General features: G+C 46.9%; 1 protein-coding gene across 2 annotated transcripts; it reads left to right on the forward strand.

Annotated features, from left to right (window-relative positions):
• Positions 1-5,550, forward strand: SURF6 (surfeit 6). Of its 2 annotated transcripts, none has more exons than XM_014863354.3 (5): positions 1-626; positions 1,713-1,916; positions 2,766-2,854; positions 3,924-4,127; positions 4,314-5,550. In XM_014863354.3, the coding sequence occupies exons 1-5, from the start codon at positions 533-535 to the stop codon at positions 4,791-4,793; spliced, it is 1,071 nt and encodes a 356-aa protein (XP_014718840.3). In that variant the 5' UTR covers positions 1-532; the 3' UTR covers positions 4,794-5,550. The 2 variants fall into 2 exon arrangements, with proteins under 2 accessions (XP_014718840.3, XP_044634400.2); XM_044778465.2 differs by having other exon boundaries at positions 413-1,166.
• Positions 5,551-27,679: the final 22,129 nt, after the last annotated feature.

Below are 27,679 nucleotides of genomic sequence, written 5' to 3' on the forward strand. Positions count from 1 at the left end.
CTTCTTGGCAGCACCAGTGGCCGCCGGAACACCCACTCGGCGCGGCCGCGGTCGTGCCGTCTCCACCGTCAGTGTCCCCGGTCTGGGAGCGCGCCGGCGCCGGGGCCCCCAGGGTACCGAACTGCTGCCCGCCCCCCCCTGGCGCCCCTAGTTATTGAGCGCCTACGGTGTACGGGCACGGCGCTGGCCCGGGGCGGAGAGGCCTGGACACGGGGTCACCCGCACCGTCCCCACTTCGGGCCACAGGTCGCGAGCTTGGAGACCCAGCTCCCGCCGGCGGCCGCCGACGGCCCACAATGCTCTGCGCCCGCCCTGCACCTCTTCCGGTGGAGCCAGGCCTGGCTAATCGAGCGCCGCACGCTGGAGGTTCGGCGCTCGGCCGGCGGCGCCTGCGCACGTGGTGATCTTAGACGAGCGCGGCGCGGGTCGTGGGTGTCTCGGGGCGGCCGGTGCCGGCCTCGGACGCTGCACCTTGCCCCTCCTGCCCCGAGCAGGGTGCCGAGAGCCCTGCCCGACCCCCGAATCTCTAGCCATGGCTTCTCTGCTCGCCAAGGACGCCTACCTGCAGAGACTGGCCAGGAAAATCTGCTCCCAGCCCAGCCCGGAGCCGCAGAAGCGCAAGTCGGGTGAGGCGCGGCCCGGGGCCGGGACTGGGGGGGCTTCGGAAGGGGGCGTCCCACTACCCCCGCGGCGGAGGTCGTTGTCTACCCCATACCGCACCCTGAGTAGCCTTCGTGTGGATTAGACACGTAGAGGCATGAAACAAGCCTGCAGGATGCTAGAAGGAAACGTAGTGAAGCTTAAAGTTACCGCTGCTTCTCTGCTTGTTAGAGGCATCAGCTTGGGGTCTGAGGGATTCAGCTCCATTCGCCCACAGGGCAGGAAGCTCGGCCAGGGTTTGGAGGAGGTGACCCTGTGGAATGGAGAAGATGGGGAGAAGGAAGAAAGAAGATGGCTCCAGTGGGGGTTTACCTGGCAGGGGTGACGAGGCCACCCTCAGGAAGTAGATACACAGGCGAAACAGACAGAACCTGGTCTTCAGGGAGCTGGGACTTGTAGGAACTGCCTGGCCCGGAGGAGGGAGAGCAGCAGGGTCTGGCTTGGAACTACCAGAGGAAAAATGACTCTTTTTATACAGACGAAATTTATTCTTCATGGAAAATTAAGTGAGTTTTCTCGTCACTCAGTTATAAATTGCGTCTGTGTCTGGTGCTTTTTCAATGAGTATATTTTAGTCACTAAAACAATTCACTTCTTACTCGATGTACTTTTTTCCATTTAAAGTGTAAACATGTTTCCACCCATTAAAATGAAAGCCTACCGCATTATATTCGGTGGCTACATAGTAGCTTGTTGTGTAGCAGTGCCATGATTTGTCCCTGGAGATGGAATATTTAGGTTTTCCTAGTTTTTCTCTCAAACGACGTTGTGATGAGCATCCTTGAGGCCAAATCTTTGTGCATACCCAGGATGAATTCTCACCAACAGACTGCTGGGTCAAGTGTGTGGACGTTTGACAGGGTTTTGATATATGTGGCTAGTCTGCTTTCTAGGAATATATGGTTCTGAGCTCTGTGGATAAGGGTCTCCAGATCCTCCATCCTGATTTGCTTTTGGCATCCTTCTGGCATCGAAGCCTCTGCGAGACCGTCCTGCCTGTTTAATGAATCACAGAGATTGGGAAGGCAGCCTTTTCTCGTTTTGTGTTTCAGCTGGCAAAACTCGAGGCTCAGAAGCTGCTGGGACCCCAAAAAAGAAGAGGAAGAAAGCACAGAGGAAACCCCGGGCATCGGAGGAGGCGGCTTCAGAGCTTAAGGCCCAGGCCCTGGGGGCGAAGTCTCCGGCAGCCTCTGGGGCCAGGAAGCCAGTGACAGCCAAGGAGGAGGAGGCCTCCAGCTCTGCAGGGGCCCTTGCAGGTGAGGGACTCTAGGGACATGGGGCAGGGCCAGCTGGGGTCAGACGCAAATGTGGTCCTTTCTGGTTAAGAATAGGACTCTGTCAGGCACACTGGATAGCTCGAGACTTCCCAGAGTGAGCTTTCAGGGGACAGATCACTGGGGCTCTGTGGGTGGATGGGACCTGGGGAAGTACACTGTGGTTTTAGGCCAGATGGCCACCGAGTTGGCTAGGGGCAAGGCCATCTCCTACTGAGGACCTGGGGCAGCTTGCATTGAAGAGCTTCAGTGCTCTCAAGTCTCTGAAGGGGCTCGTGAGAGCGGACTTGTTTGGGAGGGCCCAGGCTGCAGAAGTGGGAAGAAGTGGGAGATGGGTTTCACTTGATCTGTAGGAAGTATTTTTAATCATACTGTGGGGGCCGGCTCCATGCCTGAGTGGTTAAGTTTGCGCGCTCCGCTGCGGCGGCCCAGGGTTCGGATCCTGGGCGTGGACATGGCACCACTCGTCAGGCCACTTTGAGACGGCGTCCCACATCCCACAACTAGAACGACCTGCAACTAAGATATACAATTATGTACGGGGGGGGTTGGGGAGATAAAGCAGGAAAAAAAACAAAAAGATTGGCAACAGTCATTAGCCAAGGTGCCAGTCTTTAAAAAAAAAATCATACTGCGCAAGGATGTCTTGGGGGCCAGTCCAGGTTCAAGAGGTGGGATAGAATTCACTGGAACTGCCCTGCAGATCCACGAGTGGCTACCAGGGCGCGGGCAGTGGGTGGAAACTCAGGCTGTGAAGCTGGTCTGGGGAGGGGACAGAACGGTCTGGGAGGGGGGGCATCTCCTTTCATTCCGCTGTCTCCTTCCTTGAAGATGGTTCAGGCACAGAGCCTGACTCTTTCTTTGCCCTGGACGTTCTGCGGCAGCGGCTGCACGAGAAGATCCAGGAGGCCCGGGGCCAGGTAGGTGGGGAGACCTCTGGGGTGCTGGGAGCAGCGCGTGCTCTGCCCCAAGGAGAAGATGCCTTGGTGCTCTCTGTCGGGTCAGCTGCCAGCTCTGCTGGCCACTGTGGGCCTGACCAGCACTTCAGTGAAATGTGCGGCTGAAGGGATGGGCCTCGACCACTGTTCCCATGTCTGCTGCCGGTCCCACCAGGGCCTTGGCAGCTCTGTTCTGCAAGAGATGGGTGTAGTTCTCGTCGTCTTGGGGAGCCTCCGTCCCCAGGGACCCCTGCTTTCTGCAGGCTGTGGAGAGAGGCTCAGCCTCCTCCCTCTGGGAAGCCGCCCATGATGAACACCCCTCTGGGGGCACGTCTGTCCATCTAAATGTCATGACAGGCCTATGAGGTCGGCAAGGGCCTGAGGCAAGGTGACCACCTCAGCTCTTTCTGCTGAATGGCATGATCCCCCCTCTGACTTGGCCACCATCTGCTTCTTCTCTGGGGACTTCTCCCAGCCTTCTTGCTGTGTGAGGACAGTCCCCTAGCTTTATTCAGCATCGCCTGGGGGCCAGCTCCTAGGAGGTGATCCAGGCTCTGGCCTGGCCTTCCTTCAGGGCATGGTCCGAAGCCCTGCTGTTGGCCCGGGGATGGAAAAGGCTGTCACTGAGAACAGAGCTCAGAGATGTCACCAGCACAACAGCGCTATGGTCCACATAGGCACTGAGTTCTTCTGACCTGACAGCAAGTTCTACTTGGTGGCCTTGGTCAAGCCACCTGTCTTTCTCATCTATAAAGTGATGGAGAACAGTATCTCCTTTATTGGCTTGTCGGGAGTTTTAGTGTCTGTAAAGCGCTCTGGCACGTGGTCAGTACCTGGAAACTGGAAGCCACGGTTCCTACTCGGGGGTCCTCTTGTCCCATGTGGGGTCCCTTGCATTTTGGGTGATAGGTCATCTCAGAGTGGAACCCTAAGCTCAGTAGGAACACTGCACAGGGATTTCCTCTCGTGCCTTCCTGCTGATTCCACGTGCCAGAGCGGGGGACTCCCAAGTTGGGAAAACCTTAAAATGAACACCCACTTTTCCCTCCAGGGCAGCACCAAGGAGCTGTCCCCCGCCACTTTAGAGAAAAGACGGAGGAGAAAGCAGGAGCGGGACCGGAAGAAGAGGAAGCGAAAGGAGCTGAGGGCAAAGGAGAAGGCGGCCGAGACCGAGGAGGCCGCAGAGGCTGCCCAGCCGCCCCCTGAGGCCCCCGGCGAGGAGGCGCAGGGGCAAACGGGGCTGCTCTTCAACAAGGTGAGGCTGGGGGCCGCGTGGAGGCGCGGAGGGCTCGGGCTCCGTGCTGGCTGTGGCCTCGGATGAGCGCCTGGCCCACCCGGCCTCTGGACCGCGGGCCCGTCGGTGAAGCCGGGGTGCTGCGGAGGGTCCGCGGGCGGCGTGGGCAAGGCTGGAGTGACGGGTGCTGCGGCTCCTCCCCCTGAGGTGGAGGTGAGCGAGGACGAGCCGGCCAGCAAGGCGCAGCGCAGGAAGGAGAAGAGGCAGAAGCTGAAGGGGAACCTGACGCCGCTGACGGGGAGGAACTACCGGCAGCTGCTGGAGCGCGTGCGCGCGCGGCAGGACCGGCTGGAGGAGCTGCGGGGCCGGGACGAGGGCCAGGCCCGCGAGCTCGAGGCCAAGATGCGGTGGACCAACCTGCTGTACAAGGCCGAGGGCGTGCGCATCCGCGACGACGAGCGCCTGCTGCAGGAGGCCCTGAAGCGCAAGGAGCAGCGGCGGGCGCAGCGGCAGCGCGGCTGGGAGAAGCGCACGGCGCACGTGGTGGAGAAGATGCAGCGGCGGCAGGACCGGCGGCGGCAGAACCTGCGCAGGAAGAAGGCGGCCAAGGCTGAGCGGCGCCTGGAGAAGGCCCGCAGGAAGGGCCGCATTCTCCCGCAGGACCTGGAGCGCGCAGGCCTGGCCTGAGCGTCTGCGGCCGGGCCCAGACCACGTCCCCGCCCCGGGGCCGCACCTCCCTCTGGGCTCGAGGAGGACCTCCATGTCGAGTGACGCTGGCGAACCCCTAGTCCACGCAGACTCGGCTCCTCCTTGCTAAGTGGATGCTCGCCTTACAGGCTTGGCCTGAGGCTCTGGGTGGATGTGCGAAAGAGAACGTCAAGGATTGGGGCCCAGATCCTTCAGACCTGGGGAAGGGTGAGCCGAACCCAGCTCCAGCCTCCTTCTGTGCGGCTGGAAAGCTCCCTGAGAGCTTACAGGGTGAGGGGCGAGGGAGCAGTGTGGAAAGCCTTGGGGTTTGGGGGCTCTTCATTGGCCCCTTCCTGCCGCCCACCCGCCCACCGTGTTCACCGGGGCAGGAAGGGGATGGCCTTTGTGACTGCCGGTGTCAGCCCAGACCTCATCCGGAAGGGACGAAAATCCAACTCCCATAGTCCAGGCTGAAGGTGGAATTGACGGGCTCCGGTACCGGGGAGGGTGGGGCCAACCTCAGAGGGGCTGGAATTGAATTCTTCCGAGTGTGTTTGTAAGAAGGGTGAACACTGGAATTTAAGTTAAACATGCACATTAAAAATTCTAGCGTCATGATGAAAAGGTAGAAACAGTGTAAACTAAACTGGGAGGAAGGAAAAAATGGAATGGGGTGGGAGGACACCAAGCTCGAAGGCGGCCAGAGAGAGGGAAAGAAGAACACCTGGAACTCAGCCAGGTGAGTGGAAGAGAATGAGAGATGGTGGAATTAAATCCAAATTGACAAAACTTGGATGAGTTTTTTGTTTTTTTTTTTTAAATTAATTTTTGTTTTTCATACTTTACAATCTTGTGAAATTTCAGTTGTACATTATTAGTCGTGTTGTAGGTGCACCCCTTTATCCTTTGTGCCCACCCCCCACCCCCCTTTCCCCTGGTAACCACTAATTTGTTCTCTTTGTCCACATGTTTAACTTCCATCTATGAGTGGAGTCACACAGAGATTGCCTTTCTCTATCTGCCTTATTTCACTTAACATAATACCCTCGAGGTCCATCCATGTTGTTGTGAGTGGGATGATTTTATCCTTTTTTTATGGCTGAGTAGTATTCCATTGTATATATACACCACATCTTCTTTATCCAATCCTAAATTGATGGGCACTTAGGTTGCTTCCACATTTTGGCTATTGTAAATAATGGTGCAATGAACATAGGGGTGCATGGACTTTTGGAATTGCTGACTTCAAGCTCTTTGCATAGATACCCAGTAGTGGGATGGCTGGGTCATATGGTATTTCTATTTTTAATTTTTTGAGGAATCTCCATACTGTTTTCCATAGTGGCTGCAGCACTTTGCATTGCCACTAGCAGTGTATGAGGGTTCCTTTTTCTCGACAACTTCTCAAGCATTTGTTACTATTTGTTTTAGTTATTTTTGTCATTCTAATGGGTGTAAGGTGATATCTTAGTGTAGTTTTGATTTGCATTTCCCTGATGATCAGCAATCATGAGCATCTTTTCATGTGCCTATTGGCCATCCATATATCTTCTTTGGAGAAATATCTGTTCATGTCTCCTGCCCATTTGTTGATCGGGTGGATTGATTTTTTGTTGTTGAGTTGTGAGAGTTCTTTATTTATTACGGAGATTAACCCTTTGTTGGATATATGACTTGCAAATATTTTTTCCCAGTTAGAGGGTGGTTTTTTTGTTTCAATCCTGTTTTCCCTTGCCTTGAAGAAGCTGTTTAGTCTGATGAAGTCACATTTGTTTATTCTTTCTGTTGTTTCCCTTGTCTGAGAAGACATGGTGTCTGAAAAGATCCTTTTAATACCGATGTCAAAGAGTGTACTGCCTCTGTTTTCTTCTAGAAGCCTTATGGTTTCAGGTCTTACCTTTAGATCTTTGGTCCATTTTGAGTTTATTTTGGTGAATGGTGAAAAAGAATGGTCAATTCTTGTTCTTTTACATGTGGCTTTCCAGTTTTCCCAGCACCATTTGTTGAAAAGACTTTCTTTTCTCCATTGTATGCCCTCAGCTCTTTTGTCGAAGATTAGCTGTCCATAGATGTGTGGTTTTATTTCTGGGCTTTCAATTTGGTTCCATTGATCTGTGCACCTGTTTTTGTACCAGTACCATGCTGTCTTGATTACCGTACCTTTCTAGCATGTTTTGAAGTCAGGGTTGTGATGCCTCCAGCTTTGTTCTTTTTTCTCAGGATTGCTTTAGCAATTCGGGGTCTTTTGTTGCCCCATATGAATTTTAGGATTATTTGTTGTATTTCTGTAAAGAATGTCATTGGGGTTGTGATTGGGATTGCATTAAATCTGTAGATTATGTAGTATGGACATTTTAACTGTGTTTATTCTTCCAATCCACATACCTGGAATGTCTTCCCATTTCTTTGTGTTGTCACCCATTTCTTTCAGAAAAGCCTTGTAGTTTTCATTGTATAGGTCTTTCACTTCCTTGGTTAAATTCACCCCAAGGTATTTTATTCTTTTTGTTGTGATTGTTAATGGTATTATGTTGTTGAGTTCCTTTTCTGTTAGTTCATTATTAGAGTATAGAAATGCTACTGATTTATGTAAATTGATTTTATACCCTGCAACTTTGCTGTAGTTGTTGATTATTTCTAAAAGTTTTCCCATGGATTCTTTGGGGTTTTCTATATATAAGATCACGTCATCTGCAAACAAGGAGAGTTTCACTTCTTCCCTCCCTATTTGGATTCCTTTTATTCCTTTTCCTTGTCTAATTGCTCTGGCCAGAACCTCCAGTACTATGTTAAATAAGCGTGGTGCTAGAGGGCATCCTTGTCTCGTTCCTGTTTTCAGGGGGATGGCGCTCAGTTTGCCCATTGAGTGTGATGTTGGCTGTGGGTTTGTCATATATGGCCTTTATTATGTTGAGGTAATTTCCTTCTATGCCCATTTTGTTCAGAGTTTTTATCATAAATGGCTGTTGGATCTTGTCAGATGCTTTCTCTGCATCTATTGAGATGATCATGTGGTTTTTCTTCCTCAATTTGTTGATGTGGTGTATCACGTTGATTGATTTGCAGATGTTGAACCATCCCTGTGTCCCTGGTGTGAATCCCACTTGATCATGATGTATGATCCTTTTGATGTATTGCTCAATTCGGGTTGCCAAAATTTTGTTGAGAAATTTTGTTCATCAGCGATATTGGCCTGTAGTTCTGTTTTTTTGTGGTGTCCTTGTCAGGCTTTGGTATCAGCGTTACGTTGGCCTCGTAGAATGTGTCAGGAAGTGTTCCATCCTCCCTAATTTTTTGGAATATCTTGAAAAGTAGACATATTAGATTCTCTGAAAGTTTAGTAGAATTCCCTAGGAAAGCCACCTGTTCCTGGGGTTTTATTCTTTGGGATGCTTTTGATTGCTGTTTCAATCTCCTTCCTTGTGATTGGTCTGTTCAGATTGTCTGCTTCTTCTTGACTCAGCTTTAGGAGATTGTAAGAGTCTAAGAATTTATCCATTTCCTCCAGGTTATCCATTTTGTTGGCATATAGTTTTTTGTAGTAGTCTCTTATAATCCGTTGTATTTCTGTGGAGTCTGTTATTTCTCCTCTTTCATTTCTGATTTTGTTTATTTGAGCTTTCTCTCTTTTTTTCTTTGTAAGTCTGGCTAGGGGTTTGTCAGTTTTATTTATCTTCTCAAAGAGCCAGCTCTTTGTTTCATTGATCCTTTCTACTGCCTTTTTTGTTTTCAATAGCATTTATTTCTGCTCTGATTTTTATTATTTCTCTCCTTCTGCTGACTTTGGGCTCTGTTTGTTCTTCTTTCTCTAATTCAGTTAGGTGTAGTTTAAGATTGCTTATTTGGGATTTTTCTTGTTTGTTAAGGTGTACTTGTATTGCGATGAATTTCCCTCTTAATACAACTTTTGCTGTATCCCATATGAGTTGGTATGGCGTATTATCATTTTCATTTGCCTCCAGATATTTTTTGATTTCTTCTTTAATTTCCTCAATGATCCATTGCTTCTTCAATAGCATATTGTTTAGTCTCCACGTCTTTGTCCCTTTGTCAGCTTTTTTCTTGTAATTAATTTCTAGCTTTATAGCATTATGATCGAAGAAGATGCCTGTTGTTATTTCCATTTCTTTAAATTTATAGAGGCTTGCCTTGTTTCCCAACATATGGTCTATCCTTGAGAATGTTCCGTGTGCACTTGAGAAGAATGTGTATTCTGCTGTTTTTGGGTGGAGTGTTCTATATCTGTCTATTAAGTTCAACTGTTTTAGCTTTTCGTTTAGCTCCACTGTTACTTTGTTGATTTTCTGTCTGGATGATCTGTCCAATGATGTGAGTGGGGTGTTGAGCCCCCCTCCTATTATTGTGCTATTTTTATATCTTCTGTTAGGTTTGTTAATAGTTACATTATGAACTTTGGTGCTCCTGTGTTTGGTGCATAGATATTTATAAGCATTATTTCTTGTTGTAGTGTCTCTTTGATCATTCTATACTGACCCTCTGTGTCTCTCTTTACCTGCCTTATCTTGAAATCTACTTTGTCTGATATAAGTATTGCGACACCTGCTTTCGTTTGCTTGCCATTAGCTTGGAGTATTGTCTTCCACCACTTCACTCTGAGCCTGTGTTTGTCCTTGGAGCTGAGGTGTGTTTTCTGGAGGCAGCAAATTGTTGGATCTTGTTATTTAATCCATTTTGCTACTCTGTGTCTTTTTATTGGAGAGTTCAGTCCGTTTACATTAAGGGTGATTATTGATGTATGAGGGCTTAATGCTGTCATTCTCTCACTCGTTTTCCGGTTTTCCTGCATTTCCTTTGTTTCTCATCCTGTGTGTTTTGGCCTACCCATTGACTTCTGCAATTTCTTATGCTGTGTTTCTTAGTTTTTTCCGTATTTATTTTTTGTGTCTCTGTTCTGTTTTTTAAGTTTAGTGGCTACCCTGAAATTTGTATTCAGAATCTCGTGCATAAAATAGTCCATTTTCTGGTGGCCTCTTATTTCCTTAGCCGAAACTGATTCAGTCCCTTTCCTCCTCCCCTCCTAAGTTATTATTTTCATCTCTTATTCCAACTTGTGTTGTGAGTTTGTGGTTAAAGTGACAAGATTGTCTTTGTTTTTGGTGTTTTCCTTCCTTTTATCCTAATGCTATAGTTGAATATTTGCTGTCCTATTCTGATTCTGTCTCCTTACTCTGTGTTTTGTGACCCCTTACTCCCTTTTTTTCTTTTTTCCTGTATGAGGGCCTTCTTGAGGATTTCTTGCAGGGGGTGTCTCATGGCTGTGAAGTCCGTTAGCTTTCATTTGTCTGGGAAAGACTTAATTTCTCCCTCATATCTGAAGGAGATTTTTGCTGGATAGAGTATCCTTGGGTGAAGATTTTTGTCTTTTAAAGTTTTGAATATGTCACTGCAATCTCTTCTGGCTTGTCAGGTTTCTGCAGAGAAATCCACTGAAAGTCTGATAGGGGTTCCTTTCTAGGTTATTTTCTTCTGCCTTGCTGCTCTGAGAATTCTCTGTGTCATTCATTTTTGCCAGTTTCACTACTGTATGCCTTGCAGTAGGTCTTTTTACATTGACATATCTAGGAGACCTGAAAGCTTCCTCCACACACATTTCTGTCTCGTTCACTAGATTTGGGAAGTTCTCTGCTATTATTTCTGTGAACATGCTTTCTGCTCCATTCTCTTCTTCCCCTTCTTGGATACCTGTAATTCTTATGTTGCATTTTGTCATTGAGTTGGCTATTTCTTGGAGATTTTCTTCATTTCTTTTTAGTCTTAGTTCTCTCTCTTCCTCTGTCTGGAGCCATTCAACCTGTCTATCTTTGATTTTGCTCATTTGCTCCTCTATGGTGTCCACACGAGCATTCAGGGAATCCCTATTTTGTCCTATCTTGTCCATTGTATTTTTCATCCCTAGTATTTCTGATTGATTCTTCTTTATAGTTTCAATCTTTTGTGAAGTAACTCCAGAACTCATTGAGTTGTTTCTCTATATTTTCTTTTACCTCATTGAGTTTTTTGACGATAGCTATTCTGAATACATTTTCTTTTAGTTTACTTATTTCCAAGTCCTCAGGACATAATTCTGGGTGCTGGCTTTCCCTCTGGTCTGGAGATTTGATGAATTGACGGATGCTGGAAGGATGGGTCTTCCCCATTGTGATTTTATTCAGATGCAGTTACAGCCTTTCGCCACTACATGGGGATCAAGAGCCACATATTCTGGGCCCTCCCCTTCAGCCAAGATGGGGCAGCATCACTGGGGGGTTGAGAGGGGAGCACTTACTCTTGCACACAGACCCGGGTTTCCCCGATTGGCTCTCACTGTCTGGTCTCCTGAGGTCTTGGCTTGATGAGGTCACTCCATGCGAAAGCTTTTGCCCCATTAGAGGGCTTCCCTCTAGGCTGCAAGGGAGCTAGGGAGCCATGGGCCATCCTGTGGATGCCTGACTCCTCCCCTGCTTCTTCCCTGATGGAGCCACCCTGGCAGCGATCCCAGTCTTTAGGGGAGGGAGCAAAGACCTCTCTTGCCCTGTTCCAGCTCCTCGAGGGGGCTCCAGCCTGTCCGCCCTCGATCGTTTGGCTGCCGTGGGTCTCTGAGGATTCCTGTGGTATTAGGATACTTTTTGTTGGAATGTGGTTGCTCCTTTTTGTTGTATTTTGGTTTGGAGAGTCCCGGGCAAGCTCACTCTGCGATGACACTGATGTCACTCTCTCACAAAACTTGGATGAGTTTTATGGTGTGTGAATTATATTTCAATAAAGTCATTAATAAGATTCTTTTGACTAAACTCCAGGTAAGAAGTAGTGTAACCAAGAGGAAGCTGGTGTGTCTCAATTAGACACGGGGCTTGAGGAGGAAATGCACCACCAAAGAGAGAATGTCATCACGTGTTGGAAGGGGGTTCAGCTCACCTGGAAGGTAGAATGGTTCTGACGTGTACCCTTAACGCAGCTTCACACCCATTTAGCAAAAACCGACACAACTACAGGGAGAAAGCAATTCACAAACAGAAGTGGGGGATTTTTAACGTCTCTTAGGAATTGATATACAACGCAGGCAAAAACCAGTTTGGATGATCAAGTTCACAAGCTTGGTCTAATGGACACAGAACAGTGTATCTGAGAACAGTCCACACTCTCCCAGCACATGGAATAGTGATGGAAATGGCCTCACTGGTCCCTCAGCCAAGTCTTATGTTTCAAAGAACTGGCATCATGGGAAGTATGCTATCATACCATAGCACAATTTAGTTAAACAATTTAAGAGGTAATTGTCAAAATTTCATGCTTGGAAGTTTAAAAACACTTCTGAATTTCCTCTGAGTCAAAGAATAATTCCTAGTGGGTGTTAGAGAATATTTAGGACTGAAAGATTATGGAACTACTATGAATTAACATTTGTGGGTGCAAAAAGCATTTTAGAGCCTTAAAGTGTGTGTGTGTGTGTGTGAGTTCTTGGATATAGATCTTGGGAAGGGATTGCATTATGCAGCACAGTTTTCTGCCATCTTGGTTGACCTGCAGCCTTGTCTTAGGATTCTCTTGTCCCACCCCATCCACACCCAGCAATCACTCCCAAATCATTTTCCGTCCTGAATTCAGGAGAGCTGGGAGAGGGTAACCCCGTGTGAAAATGACACAGGAGCACCTCAAAAGGCCTGGATGTTCAACCAATCCTGTGTGTAGTTGGCACGCCCCTGAAGCCTCAAGGCTGGGGAGCTCACCCCTGCCGCTTGGAGTCCCCCTGTGTCCTCAGCATCTTGCAGCTGGCTAGAAGAGTGGAGAGAGGAGGTGATGCATTTTGGTGGCCGGTGGCTTCAGAAACGCCTCATTTCTAGAAGCAGCATTGCACAGTAGGAGATACACCACAGGAAAGAAAAGCTGAGGGAGTATGGGGAATTCATCACCTGGTGACAGGTGGAGAAACAACGTAACTCTGAGTTTAAACACTGAAAATGCCCCAGCTTCCCCTTCTCAGCCTTAGGCTTGGCCAGTCACACCCCTTGCTGGCTGATTGCTGGGAGCTGATGATGCAAAGAAGCAAAGACAGCACATCATTTAGTTTGGTGGCTGATGGCAACACAAACACCTCTTGTGTAGAAGCAACAGTGGACCCTGGAATGGACAAGAGGGAAGAAAAGGCAACATTACACAATGAGTCTGGGAGGCTCCAACTAGAACTCTTGGGTGTTGCGTGCCGCAGGTGCAGAAAATAAAGCAACGTTGTGGGAGAAACTTCCAAGGGCCTAATGTTAGAAGAATTTCCAGAACCAAATGGCAAGAGTCTCCACCTCAGAAGGTCTCCTTCTTGGTGTCCAGCAAGTTGGATAAAAATAGCGCTAATGAGAACACATGCTTGGGAGCCGTGGTCCACTAAGAACTAGGGTTGCAACAGCCCTGATGGGTCAGGATAGTCTCTTGCCACTGGCCCCTTTGGGTGAGGCTGGGAAGAAGGCTCACAGCCAGCCTTTCCTTCGTTTGGGGTCCAGGACTCAAGCTGCAGCACGTCTGGAAATGCAGGGAGGGGCTGTGACCACCGGGTAGCTCAAGCGAAGCCTCCTCACCAGGCCAGGGCAAGGGAGTGGAGGCAGAGACAGGAGTTGGTTGTCTCCAGATCTCTGGCTTGACTCATCTGGTTCACGCAGTAGCCTTGCTGACAGTCACAGGGGTCTTGCATATGTGGCCAGTGAAGTGCTGCTGTGTTCTCTGCTGCCAGGGGCTTCTGGCATCTGCATCAGCCATGGGAGCTCAGTTCTACATCTCCCACCAGCACGCCAGCCTCAGAACACAGCCAGTGTGATGCTTTCCCAAGATGTCTGTGCTCTGCCGTCCCTGCTTTCCTCAGTGCCTGGACAAAGGCTGAGTCCCCTGGACCCTCCCCAGGCAACCTGTTGGGCGGTTGAGCAGGTAACATCTGAAAAGTCTCCTCGAACAAGGCTACCTCTCTACTGAGATTTCTAACCTCCACGTTATTCCAAGGGACTTCTGGAAGATGCACTGACCTTCCTGTGGGCCACTGTGGGGTCCAGGTTTTAGTTGAGCAACACAGGAAATAACTGAATCTTCCCCAGTCTCCAGCCGGCTCACTGAATCTTGATTCTAGATGAAACCTCATCTGAAATTACGTCTCTCGTTTTGTGCCAAGCACTTCCAGAATCAACTCCCATATGTTTCCCTGATCTTTTTTTCAAGGTAAAACAGCAGATATATTTGTTCATTTACTGAGTTAAAGCTTTTTCTGACTTTGCAATTGGCCACTTGAGACCTGCTGGGGTCTGACTCTACTTATGGGTCTAGAGAGAAGCAGAGGTGGCGGTGGGGCTGGGGAGATGACTCATCCTTGGAAGTAACTCCCTGAAGATGAGTCTTCAAGCCTGGCACAAATAGCCTTATTGATCACGGGAGGAGGGGCTGATTTCTCGAAGCTCAGGAAGGTTGGGTGTTCAGGGTGCCAGGGTCCTCCAGGGTCACCTGAATATCTCCATTTCAGTTCTGGAGACCCCACTTTTTGCTGATCAGTGCTTCAGCTTTCCTGTGAGAGCTCTGGTGAGTTGGTGAACCCACCTGCCGATATGACTGTTAAGGGGCTGGCCGAAACTATGGTTTTCAGTTATATCTATCTCACAGCTGTGAATGATATGAGAGATTTTCCTACAGAGTAGTAAACAGTCCCTGAATTTCATTCCAGGTCTTGAGCTGAAAACTTAGGACTTTGAACCTGTCCATTTGTATCAACTACCCAGCACTGTTAAAGGAGCCACCCCACCCTACAGTTCTTGAGTTTCTCAAGCCTTTCCCCTTGTTTTACGGTGATGTTCAGCTATCCTCTCAAAGTCTTGCCTCCAAAAGACATTTGTCTCAGGTGACCACATCTCCAGATAAGTTGTTTTGTAGCTGTGCACCAAAATGTCCAGAGTCCCATCCCTTAACACTAACTAGATTCCTACTATCCTCAGCTAAAATCCAGCTAGATAAATCCCAGATTTTCCTTATATCAGTCATGAGAGGTCAACTTATATTGCATTGACAACAGTAACTTTCAATAGATAAAATCAGTACTTTAAAACCAGGCTGATCTCTGGATGTGTCTCAGCAACGAGGAACAGAGGAGAACTCCTTCAACTGGATAAAGAACATTTACCAAAAGTCTGCAGACAACATCATACTCAGTGGGGAGAAACTTGAAGTGTGCCTGCTATGATCAGGAACAAGGCAAGAATATCCCTTCTCATCATTGCTTTTCAAAATCATACTAGAAGTCCTAGCACATGCAATAAGACAAGAAAAAGAAAGAAAAGGTATACAGAGTGGGAAGGAGGAAATAAAACTATCTTTGTAGATGATATGAGTGTCTGTTGGACATTCAAAAGAAAACAAAAAATGGAAAAGGAAGATTGGCAAAATAACTAGAAGAACTTACAACTAGGATATACATACACAACTATGCACTGGGGATTTGGGGAGAGAGAGAGAGAAAAAGAAGAATCTCCAAAAGAATTGACAAAAACTCCTGGAACTAATAAGTTGTTGTCTGCAGCCACAAAGGGTGAGGAATGACAGGTACTGCCAAGGCTACTTGGTTGTTTAAGCAATCAAAGTTTATTGATAAAGGGGAACAGAATGAGCAGAGGGGATAAAGGAGAACAACAAATCGGTGCTTACAACATCCACACCACAATCAGCCGGGGAAGTCCCAATAGTTGGTACGGCGGGTGGGAGTGCCGATTGTCTGGGTCTGAGGCAAAGCGTCCTTTCCTCAGTGAGACTCCCAATTGTTCTATGTCTGTGACTCCCTTTTATCCTAAGGTTTCTCTAGGTTTTGACTCAAGGTTTCAGACATTTGGATACTTTGAGTTATTTCTTCTTGTTCTCATGGGTGGGGTGCTTCTGTCTTTTTTGTTCCCACAGATCAGGTGTTTCTAAAGTCCTGTCAGGTGCCCATCGGGGTGGTGAGCCCAGACAAGGACGATATTCGCAGGACATATTCTTTGTAACTTGTGCCCTAGAGTCAGGGCGGAAGTGGCCATCTTTGGCCCCGAGCCCAGACACAGTGCTTCCTGTAGGGCCCAGGTCCAGTGTCCTTGGAAGGTGGGGGGGGCAGTCAATGAACTCTGTACATAAGGGATTATAGCAAGATTGCAGGATACAAAGGTAATATGCAAGTCATTCACTTTCCTGTATAACAGCAATGAATGAGTGAAATTTGAAATTAAAGACATATTATCATTCACATTATCACCCTCAAAATGAAACACTTAGGTATAAATCTAACAAAACAAAATCTAACAAAAAAAGGTATGAGGAAAACACTAAAATTCTGATGAAGGATACCAAAGAAGAACTAAATAAATGGAGAGATTTTTCATGTTCATGGGTAGGAAGACTCAATATTGTCAAGAGGTCATTTCTTCCCAACTTGATCTACAAATTCAGTGCAATCCCAGAAAGTTATATTTTGGGTATTGATTAACTGATTCTGAAGTTCATACGGAGAGACAAAAGACCCAGAACAGCTCACTCGATATTGAAGGAGAAGAGAACACAGTTGAAGGACGTGCTACCCAACTTCGAGACTTATGATAAAGCTACAGTGATCAAGACAGTGTGGTATTGGTGAAATAAAGACAAATAGATCATAGAACAGAACAGAGAGCCCAGAAGTAGACCTTCATAGATACAGTCAACTGACTTTGACACAGGAGCGGAGGGAATACAGTGGGGCAAGGACAGTCTGTTCAGTAAATGATGCTGGAACAACTGGACATCCACCTACAAGAAAATGAACCTAGACACAGACCTTACACTCTTCACCAAAAAATAACTCAAAATGGTTGAGAGACAAATGTAAAATGGAAAACTATAAAAGTCGTCGAAAATAACATAGTAGAGAACCTGGGTGACCCTGAGTATGGGGATGACGTTTTAAATACAACACCAAAGGTGCGATCCATGAAAGAAACAGTTGATGAGCTGGACTTCATTAAGGTTAAGCACTTCTGCTCTGTGAAAGGCAACGTCAAGAGAATGAGAAGACAAACCACAGACTGGGAGAAAAATATCTGCACAAGACACATCTGATAAAGACACATCCCAAACATACAATGAACTCTTTAAACTTAACAATCGGAAAAGGAACAACCTGACTAAAAGTGGGCAAGAGAGAAGAACAGACAGCTCACCAAAAAAGACACACAGATGGCTAATAAGCATATGAAAAGATGCTCAGCATCGTCTGTCATTAGAGAATTGCAAATTAAAACAGCAATGAGCTATCACTACACACCTATTAGAATGGTCCAAATCCAGAACACTGACAACCCCAAATGCTGCTGAGAATGTGCAGCAATAGGAACTCTCACGCATTGCCGCTGGGAATGCAAAGTGGTGCAGCCACTTTGGAAGACACTTTGGCAGTTTCCTACAAAACTAAACACACTCTGGACCGGATGGTCCAGTAATTGTGCTCCTTGGTGTTTACCCAAGTAAAGTGAAACTTACGTCCGCACAAAAACCTGCACATGGGTGTTTGTGACGGCTTTATTTATAGCGGCTGGAACTTAGAAGCAGCTGAGATGTCCTTCAGTAGGTGAATGGATAAATAAATGGTGGTACATCCAACAGCTAAAAAGAAATGAGCTATCAAGTTATGAAAAGACATAGAGGAACCGTAAGTACACAATAGTAAGTGAGAGAAGTCAATCTGAAAAGACCACAGACTGTGTGATTCTAACTATACACGAGATCCTGGAAAAGACAAAACTATGGAGACAGAAAAACGGTTAGTGGTTGCCAGGGATTGGGGTTGGGAGGGAGGGGTGAACAGGCAGCGCACAGAGAATTTTTATAGCAGTCAAACAATTCTGTGATACTAGAATGGTGGAGACACATCATTACACATTTGTCAAAACCCATAGAATGTACACCCTTCTATGAGTGAAGCTTAATGTAAACTATGGACTTTGGGTGATAATGACATGTCAATGTAGGTTCATTGGTTGTAACAAATGTACCCTGTGATGCAAGACGTCAATAGAGGGGGAGGTTGTGATTGTGTAGTGGCAAGGAATTTTGTAGGAATTCTGTACTTTGCACTCTATTTCGCTATGAACCTAAAACTACTCTGAAAAATACAGTTTATTAAAAAAACAGACTTGGGCCAGCCTGGTGGCACAGCAGTTAAGTGCACATGTTCCCCTTTGGCAGCCAGGGATTCACCGGTTCGGATCCCGGGTGCAGACGTGGCATGGTTTGGCAAGCCATGCTGTGGTAGGCATCCCATGTATAAAGTAGAGGAAGATGGGCATGGATGTTAGCTCAGGGCCAGTGTTTCTCAGCAAAAAGAGGATTGGCAGCAGATGTTAGCTCAAAGGTAATCTCCACCCACCCCCTCAAAAAAAACCACAGACTTATCATTGGGTCTGAAAGCTTTTGTCTGGAAATGCCATATGTTACTTCTGCTCACATTTCACTGGCTAAAACAAGTCACATGGCTGCGCCTAACTTCCAGTGGGCACAGCAATGCAATTCTGCCCAGTGCCTGCAAAGAAAGAGGAGCCAGATGTTCTGAAGAGCCCTCACACCTCCTGAACCAATGTTGCTGGCAGCCACTCTTGGAGCAAATTTCTATGTCAGTCAGGGTTCTTAGTTGCAAACTACAGATGGCAACTCTGTTGATTTAAGCAGAAAGGGGATTTATTAAAAGGATATTATGGGGGCTGGCCCAGTGGTGCAGCAGTTGTGTTCGCATGTTCTGCTTTGGCAGCCTGGGGTTCGCCGGTTTGGATCCTGGCTGAGGACATGGCACCACTTGGCAAGCCATGCTGTGGTAGGCGTCCCACGTATAAAGTAGAGGAAGAGGGGCACGGATGTTAGCTCAGGGCCACTCTTCCTCAGCAAAAAGAGGAGGATTGGTAGCAGATGTTAGCTCAGGGCTAATCTTCCTCAAAATAAAATAAAAAAGATATTAGGGCACATCCAACTTGAAGAAATCAGCATAAATCTGGCATTTCCTCTCTTCTTTCAGGAAGCACCAAAAGCCAACCATGAAAATTAAAAACAGAAAACAAACTCTATCTTAGATGTAACTAAGGAGACATTTGATATCCCGAACCATACAACAGGTGGACAGGGTGTGAAAGACACTAGAGATGATCAGGGGAGCAAAATGAAGTGAGGAGGGGATGACCTTGGTTGCGGATCTCTGGAAGAATTGCTAAGTCCCCTTCTCCAGTGTGCAAATACTGAATCCTGTGCTAGCCGCGAGAATGTGATGGGTGATCTGGCAGCCAGAGCCTACGTGGAAGTTTGGTTCTGAGAAACAGGGCGTGATGCTGGATGAAGACACACAGATGAGCTGTAATTGCAGGAATTAACGTGTTTGTGTTGAGGGCTGGGGTGAGAGCGACATTACCTTGGGAACATTCCTACAGCTTCCTTTTCTATCTGACTCAGATGTAAAGGCCAAGGGAACTTACAGTTATAATCCCGGGTCTTAAAAAGAATCCTTGTTGCCCTGCAAGATGATCTTGTTCCTTCTCACAGTGACACTTGTGCAAATATCCATGCCAGAAAGTACCTTATTCATAAATGAGTTTCAAGATGAGGATTGGCATATGCAATGCTGTCACAAGATAAAAAGGAGAAAAGAACAGGGGAAACAAATGGCAAATGAAGAACCCACACCAAAAAAATTTTGCCATGGAAAAGATGGAATTTTTTCAAATATTTCTCCAGGAGTTAAAGAAAAAAAAAAAAAAAGAAACAATCACCTCCATAAAACAAAACCCAAAGCAGAAAAATATGAGTTTATGGAGGAGATAGTAAATCAACAGGAGGATTGGAAAATGTAAGTTAAACAAGCTCAGAGAAAGAGTGGAAGAAAAATAAATCATCACAGAAATTAAATCAAATGAGGAAAAGCACATGAAAGAATAAACACTCCGAAAAACACGTTAAAGGACATAGAAAAAAACACACGACACCCCTGTGTTCATTGCACATTATTCACAATAGCCAAGACGTGTAAGCAACCCAAGTGCCCACCTACCAATGGTTGGATAAAGAAGATGTGGCATATATATATAGACACACGATGGAATACTACTCAGCCATAAAAAAAGACAACCTTGTCCCGTTCGCAGCCACATGGATGGACCTTGAGGGTATTATTTAAGTGAAATAAGCCAGACAGAGAAAGAGAAACACCATATGATTTCACTCATGTGGAAGATAAACAACCACATGGACAAAGAGTTCAGTGGTGACCAGGGGAAGGGGGCTGGGGGGGCACAGGGTGTTGAAGGGGAGCATTTATACAGTGACAGACAAGTAATATTGTACAACAGAAATTTCACAATGTTGTAAACTATTATGAATTCAATTTTAAAAAACCATGATAAGTATATGAAATGGAATAAGGTGTTAAGAAAGTTTAAAGAGAAAAGGACAGCTATGAAAGAAAGGCAAAAAAGATATACCTATACAAAATAGAGATCCTCAAAGAAGAAAACTGAAATGTAGGAATAGAAAAAATGTTTAAAAATAGAATCCAACAAACCTATGTGGGAATTAAATACATGAGTCCAGATTGAACATCTTCATAGTCCCATGAAAACTTCGCCCTGAATGTCCCACGCTGAGATCTGTCCTAGAAAGGTGTGCTGGGCTTCAGGATGAGGAAAACAATCCTTAGGCAGCCATGCAAATGTGAAAGGATGTGATGCATATGGGCTCAAGTCAAAAGGTTCACAAAGAGACTGGATGAGTGCAAACCAAAAATACACCACGGACATGATCTGAGTGTGTGTCACCGCTGATTTCCAGGGGAAAGCATTACTTGAGAAACAGAAGGGCATCTTCCGATGACAATAAGTGACATTCTCCATGGAGATATAGTGGGTGTGATTCTATCTCCACCAAACGATGTAGGACCAGCATGGAAAACGCCAGAAACAGACAGAACAGGCTTCAGTTTATCTATATCTATTCATGTCAGATCAACTTGACACGAAATAATATGGAGAGCTAAGGTAACATAAGTATTATTTTCAGTCTGATACATGTGCCAAAAATAGAAATTATGACATTCAAATACTCATGGGACATTCACAATCAGAAATGCGTGAACATTATTACACTATAAAATAAATCAACAAATTAATAAAAACACTACAAGTAACATTCCAACATTCTCCAATTACAGAACATAATAATAATAATGACAATGATAGTAAAATCATAAAAAGCTGCTACCTCCTAATAATTTAAAAAATCTCTCTTTTAACTTTTGCGTTAGAAGAAAACAAAATGATCATGATATCAGAGTCAATGGATGCAGCTAATGCAGAACTCAAAGAAAAACTAATTGATTAATTACCTATATTAAGAAACAAGAAGAAATAAAAATAAGTAAACTAAACATCCATTCAAGATGTACGGAAAATAACGACAAAACAAACTAAAGAAACGGATTTCATAAATATAAAAGATGTGAATTAGAAATAATTGAATCTATTAGCAAAGAAAGAAGGAAGGAAGGACTAAGAAAAAAAAAGAAACGTAAAATAAGAAATACTAACAGGGAAACAACAAAGGATATATAGAAGAGATTTTAAAAACCATAAGCAACTACTTTGCTGAATTCTATGCAAATAAGTTTGATAATTTGAATGAAATGGATAACCTCCTAGAAAATATAATTTATCAAAGCTGGTCCTGGAAGAGATAGAAGTTAAAACAAACTGATTTTAATAAAACAAATGGAGAAATTTCAGAGTTATCCCCACCTCAGAAAAAAAAACTACCAGGTACAGATTTTTCACAGAATTCTACCCAACCATTAAAGAACAGATAGTTTTAAGGTTTGTAAAATGTTCAGAAAATAGAAAAAGACATATTGCTTCTAAATTATTTTTAGTAATTGATCATAACATTGATAACAGGACCCAACAAAGATAGCACAAAAGAGAAAACTACAAATAACACTTAAGGATATAGATGCAAAAATCTAGAATAAAATTTTAACAAACAAAATCAAGCAGCCCATTAAAAGAAGAATATACAGGGACCAACTGGGATTTGTTGCAAGAAGGCAAGGATGGTTTCATATTAGGAAATGTACAAGGTAATTCATCATATTAACAGATCTAATGACAAAAATATGATCAGCCTCTACATGCTGAAAAATTTTTTGATTAATTTTAACTTCCATTCTTAGTTTTAAAAAAACAGATAATAGGAATTATAACAGAATAATAACAGAAGATAGGAGTAGCTGGGGTGGCAGAGGCTGCTAGGTAACCCTCAGTATTTATCCTTTCCTTCTTCGTTGGTAATAAACTCCCATCTTTTAGCTGGGTATGGGGTCACCCTAGATATATACAACATTTCTTAGCCTCTCCTGAAGTCTGGTTTGATCATGTGACCAAGTTTTGGTGAATGGGATATAAGCAGAAATGTTACTTCCAGGAAGTTTTCTTAAACTGAGGGAGGCACGCCCTTCTTTGGCTCTTCCTCCTAGCTGGAATATGGTTGTGATGACTGGAGCTCAAGTAGCCATCATTGTCTTTGAGGAGGGAGCCATGAGCCTGGGACTCAGATGCCTGGAGAGCCATCCAGTCTAGATTGTCTATCCTGGACTTGTTTTAAGGAGAAAGAAATGAACTTTTGTTTTAGCTACTATAAAGGAAACCTGTCCATTTCAATATGAAAGCGAGCATCGTGTGTATTGAGGAAACACTAGAAGGGAACACTGGTTCCCACTGAAACCGGAAGCAAAGATGCTCGCCTTTGTGCTGTGGGTACCAGCTGATTCAAAGCCTGGGGCAGATGGTCTGGGACAGAGCCTGAGGCATGGGGCCATACCCTGTCTGTCAGGCGGTGTGGCAAGTGAGTCTTTGACATCTGTAGCGTTTATAGTTGAAGGCAGAGCCTGCCGTATTAGGGGAGGAATTCTCTAACCATAGGAAGGGGGTTAGCTGTTGGGGACCAAAAGTAACAACAAAGGTCCGCTCTATCTGGGATCTAGGAAATCAGATCCAGCACAGGAGAGGGGCAACAGGGGTTCCAAGGATGGTGGTGAGCCAAGAGTCCCAGATTGGAGCAGGAGGACAGGAGTTTCCAGAAGCATGCCTCCAGGAAAACAAAGTGTTACTGATTGGTTTACCTGGTGGGTTTGATCAGATTGAGAGGAAATTTAAACTTTCGGCAGTGAGTTTCAGGATGAATTAGTGATAAATGCATAGAAAATAAAACATGAAAAAATTATCAACCCCATTAAAAGAAATGTACAGTTGTATTAGAAAGCAACGTACTCTATGTGTCTGAGCTGCGAAAAATGTTTCCTTGTCATATGCTGCAAATACTGAATATTGGCCGAAGATGTAGAGAGAGGAGAAGAGAGGTGATGCTTAACTAGTAGAGGAAGGCAGTGGATGGTGTCTAAAACAGAAAGCTCAAAGAAAACCAACACACTCCCCTGTACACCCTTGGGAATTTTGGACCGTACAGTAATTACCTATTCAAAAGACATAAGAGAAAAGATGATATAGATTCAAGTTATTACAATATCAATGCAAAGTCTAAAATAATCAGGAACAAAGCTGAAAGTTGTTCCTAGGGAGCGGGACTCAGGGATCCAGAGGGTGTGGGGCAGGAGCCGACTTCACTCTTGTTGGCCTCATTGACTTTTTAAGCTACAGACGAGTATTTCCTACGTTAAAAAGGTCAAACAAAGAAATGGGTGCAGCGAGGGACTGCGGACGTACTAGGAGCACAAGAGCCTTGGCTGTGGCAAGCTGGGTGAGGAGAGGGAGCGAGGCTGTGCCGGTGCAGCAGGAGCAGAGGGAGGGGACGCCCTAGAGCCTGGTGTGGGGAGCATCTACTCTGGTGGCTGGAACTGTGGACGGTTGGGGTGCCTGTGGAGGTGACATGGCCGGAAGTTGAGGGGAGTCCCCAGGGTGCCCTTTGAGCATCAGAAGGGGATGTCATCCATTGGGCACAAACAGTGGGGCCTAAGTGAGGGGCAAAGACGAAGGGAACTGGGGGAAGGCGAGCAGGGACAAGTGAGGGCTGTGACCAAGCCTTGAGGGTGGACGCCCACGTTGGTGCAGGAGGCGAGCAACCCAGTTGGGTGATTCTCCCTGGCAGTGCTCCTCAGGGTGGGGACAGAGAATGTGGACAGCTAGGCTGGGGCGTCTAAGTAATGGTGGTGGCGGGGGAGTGAATTGAGGCCACCGTGTTGCAGACAGAGGGCAGGAGAGGACAAGATAGGGGCCAGGGGGTGAGGTGGCCCTGGTCTGGGCCAGCAGGGGCTCTGGGGAGCGAGTGCTGTGAGGAGGGCCCTTGTCTACCTTCCTCATCTGTGTCCCCAGCGCCTGGAGCACAGCCTGCCACGCGGCACACCGCCGACAAATGGTGGTGGAGTGAATGAATGTTTGTGTACCAGGTCCTGTACCGGCTGTTGGGGACACGTGTCAAAATGTCTCACGCCTGTCCTCATATTGTAGAGGGGGCATGGAGCTCCATTCAGGGGTGCGGTTGGGGCTGCTGTGGGCCAGTGCCCAGCGCCCTACGGGGGAACTGAGGCCCGGCTCCCGACACAGGCTTGGGGTGTCGGGGCAGACCCCCGGAGGAGCACTGCACGAGGGAGAGGCCTGGGAAAGAAGTTGGAGGTAGCCATCGTGACAGGAGAGGGGTGCCGAGGCAAGTGTGGGTAGGGAGAGAGATGAATGCGCTCTGGGGCTCTCGTGGAGTTTGCTTTGGTGGGACCCACAGCAGCAGGTGAGAGAAAGGGGGCCAGTGGGCCTTGCAGGGGAGGTGGCACGGGGAGTTTGCACTCTATCTGAGGGCCATGCATCTTTAAAGAGATTTCACGTCAACGGTGACCTGGCAAAGGTGATCTGGATGGAGGGGTTGGAGGAGGAAGGCGCGAGTCCTGTTTTATTTGAGACGGAAATGGGCTTGGGTGACAAGAATTGGGCATAAAGCCGGGGTCAAAGTCCTGGGTCCACGTTGACAAATGTCTGGGTGGGGGAGGACAGGTCCAGAGCGACATGGGAAGGGGGCCCTGCAGGCCGGGGGCAGAGGCAGAGAGAAGATGGGAGGGGTTTCTCCAAAAGGCAGAGAGGAAGACAGTTTTGAGGAACAAACCTGAGCTGTACCGTGGTTGTCTTGGGTCTGGATGGGCTCCTTGCCAGCTGGGTGTGGCCAATGTCACACCTGTTCTTCCTCAATTCGTGTTGGATCTGGCCCTGCCCTGCTGTGTGTCTGGCATTGAAACCTTGCCCTAATTAGAGGTTTACCTGTTGAGGGGCTCCTTTCCTTTCTCTCCTGGCCACATCACCACCATTGTTCCTTCAGCCACATGGTGCCACTTGGTGGTCCCTGGCCCTGACCTCAGGGTGGGGCTGCAGGGGCCCTCCCTTCTGTCCCCCAGGCCTCAGTCTCAGCGTCAGCCCCGACAGGTACTCATGCAGGTATGCCCACCAGTGTCAAGCCATCTCAGGCTGGGCATTCAAGTGGGGACCCGCCCTCTGCCTCACCCCTAGGCCCATCGAAGTGTTGAAAGGGATTTCACAGCAAAGGTGAAAGGAGCACCTGACCTCAGGAACTGGGAGACCTGGTTGGTGGGATGATGCGGAAAAGAAAATGTCTTTTATGTGTTCATCACGAGCCTGTGGTAGAAAATACAACACAGTTGATTTTTAAAAATTTATTAAGCTGAAATTCACATAACATAAAATCAATAATTTTAAAGTGTGCAATTCAGTGGCATCGAGTGCATTCACACTGTTGTGCAGCCGTCACTGTGATCTTGCTCCAGAGCATTTTCATCACCCACAAGAAAATCCAGTATGGATTAAACAGTCATTCTGCATTCCCTCCCCCCCCCAGCCCCCAGCAACCACCAATCTGCTCATCTCTACGGATTTCCCTGTTCTGGATATTTTGTATAAGTAGAATTATATGATATTGGCCTTTGTGTCTGATTGCTTTCACTGAGCATAATGTTTTTGATCCGTCCATGTTGCAGCGTGTGTCGCTGCTTCGTTCCTCTTTATGGCTGAATAACATTCCATCGTGTGGATGGACCACACTTTTTATCCGTTCGTGCATTGATGGGCACGGGGGCCGTTTCCCTCTTTGGCTGTTGTGAATAGGGCTGGTCTGAACATGCGGCTACAGTGTTTGTTTGGGGACCTATTTTGAATTCCTTGGGTACAGACCTAGAGGTGGAATTGCTGGCTCGTATGGCAATTCTGTGTTTACATTTTTGAGGAACTGCCAAACTGTTTTCCACAGCAGCTGCACCGTTTTACATTCCCACCAACAAGTTATGGGCATTCCAGTTTCTCCACATCCTAACCAACGCTTGTTATTTTCCGTTTTTTTGGTTACAGCCGTTCTAGTGAGTGTGAAGTGGTATCTCATCATGAGTTTGATTTGTAGATCCTTGGTGACTAATGGTGTTGAGCATCTTTTCATGTGCTTGTTGACTATCTGTATTTCTTTTTTGGAAAAACTGTCTATTCAAGTCCTTTGTCCACTTTTAAATTGGGCGTCTTTTATTGAGTTGTAAGAATTCTTTATATCTTCAGGATACTAGGCCCTAATCAGATCTATGATTTGCAAATATTTTCTCCCCTTCTGTAGGTTGTCTTTTCACGCTCTTGATGCTTTTGACTTTCGATGCACAAAAGTTTAAGATTTAGGTGAAGTTCAGTTCATCTTTTTTTCTTTTCTTGGTTGTGCTTTGGGGGTCATATCTAAGACTCCATGACTAAATCCAAGGTCCAGAGACCCCTGTGTTTTTTCTCTAAGAGTTTTATAGTTTAAGCTCTTATGTTTAGGTGAGTGACCCATTTTGAGTTTCTTGTATATGGTGTGAGGTAGGGGCGACAGTTGACTTTTCAGCTTATCCTGCTGCCATGCGACCCTGACAGGGGCCTCTGTGGAGCCAGCTCTGTCCCCTCCCCACTTGACACAGGTAGGGCACACCCTTGGGATGATGCATGGAAGGACCCCCTCTTCCATGCCCCGGCGCTGGCACCGAGCAGTGGAGGCAGGCGGGTTGGGAGCGGAGGGGTGGAGACTGGAGAGGAGAAGGGGGTCTCCAGATTGGGGATGACCATGAGCCATTGGTCGGGGCCTCGGGCTCCTCCCTGCTGGTTCTGGTTCCCTCATCCGTCTCCCATGCCAGGTGAGAGCCTGCAGAGGAAGCATGAGCTGGAGGAGAAGGGCAGAGAGGGGGCTGTCCTCTGCCTGTCCCTCCCTCTGGGGTGTGCCATGTGTCATCCCTGGACATGCTTGCACCCCAGATGGTCCTCCCCTGAAGACATAGGTGGCACCCTCTCAGAAGCATCCTCTACTGAGGCCCTCATTTAATCTCATCTTTATCCCAGCGTGTCAGAAATCTCTGGGACCAGGAACTTTCCTCTAGAGAAAAGATAAGCCCTGGAAAGAGTTGGTGGCTTCTGCGCTGTTGTGTCCCTGGGCCAATGTGCCAGGTGGTGTGAGAGCAGCAGCTCCCCAGGTTGGAGAGAGAAACGAGGAGAGGTGGGCAGGGGGTTGGGGGGGGAGCCAGCCTCAGCTGGAGAGGTGGGCAGGGGCCACATCCCCCAGGGCCTGAGGCCATAACTGGGGCAGGGCTTGGTCCTGAGAGCAGGGGGAAGCCAGCTGGCCCCTCCATGATCTGACATGTGGCTAAAACGCTGCCCCCGGGGCCAGCTGGGATGGCTGGCCTCAGACACCTCGCTGAAAAGTCTGGTTTCTGTCCTGGGATTGAGCTAGCTTCCTGCCCTGCCAGATGTAGGCAAATCAGAAACTGTCTAAGACTCCTCCCCCCCAGAAAGGAAGGGTAAGGTTGGGCCCAGGCAGAGGCCAGG

The sequence above is a fragment of the Equus asinus genome, chromosome 10 (genome assembly GCF_041296235.1).
Source record: "Equus asinus isolate D_3611 breed Donkey chromosome 10, EquAss-T2T_v2, whole genome shotgun sequence".
NCBI lineage: Eukaryota > Metazoa > Chordata > Mammalia > Perissodactyla > Equidae > Equus > Equus asinus.

Coding starts and splice junctions, on each gene's coding strand:
- SURF6 (XM_014863354.3), top strand. CDS start 533: ATGGCTTCTCTGCTCGCCAAGGACGCCTACCTGCAGAGACTGGCCAGG. Junction 2,855..3,923: donor TCCAGGAGGCCCGGGGCCAG/GTAGGTGGGGAG, acceptor TTTTCCCTCCAG/GGCAGCACCAAGGAGCTGTC. Junction 4,128..4,313: donor CGGGGCTGCTCTTCAACAAG/GTGAGGCTGGGG, acceptor CCTCCCCCTGAG/GTGGAGGTGAGCGAGGACGA.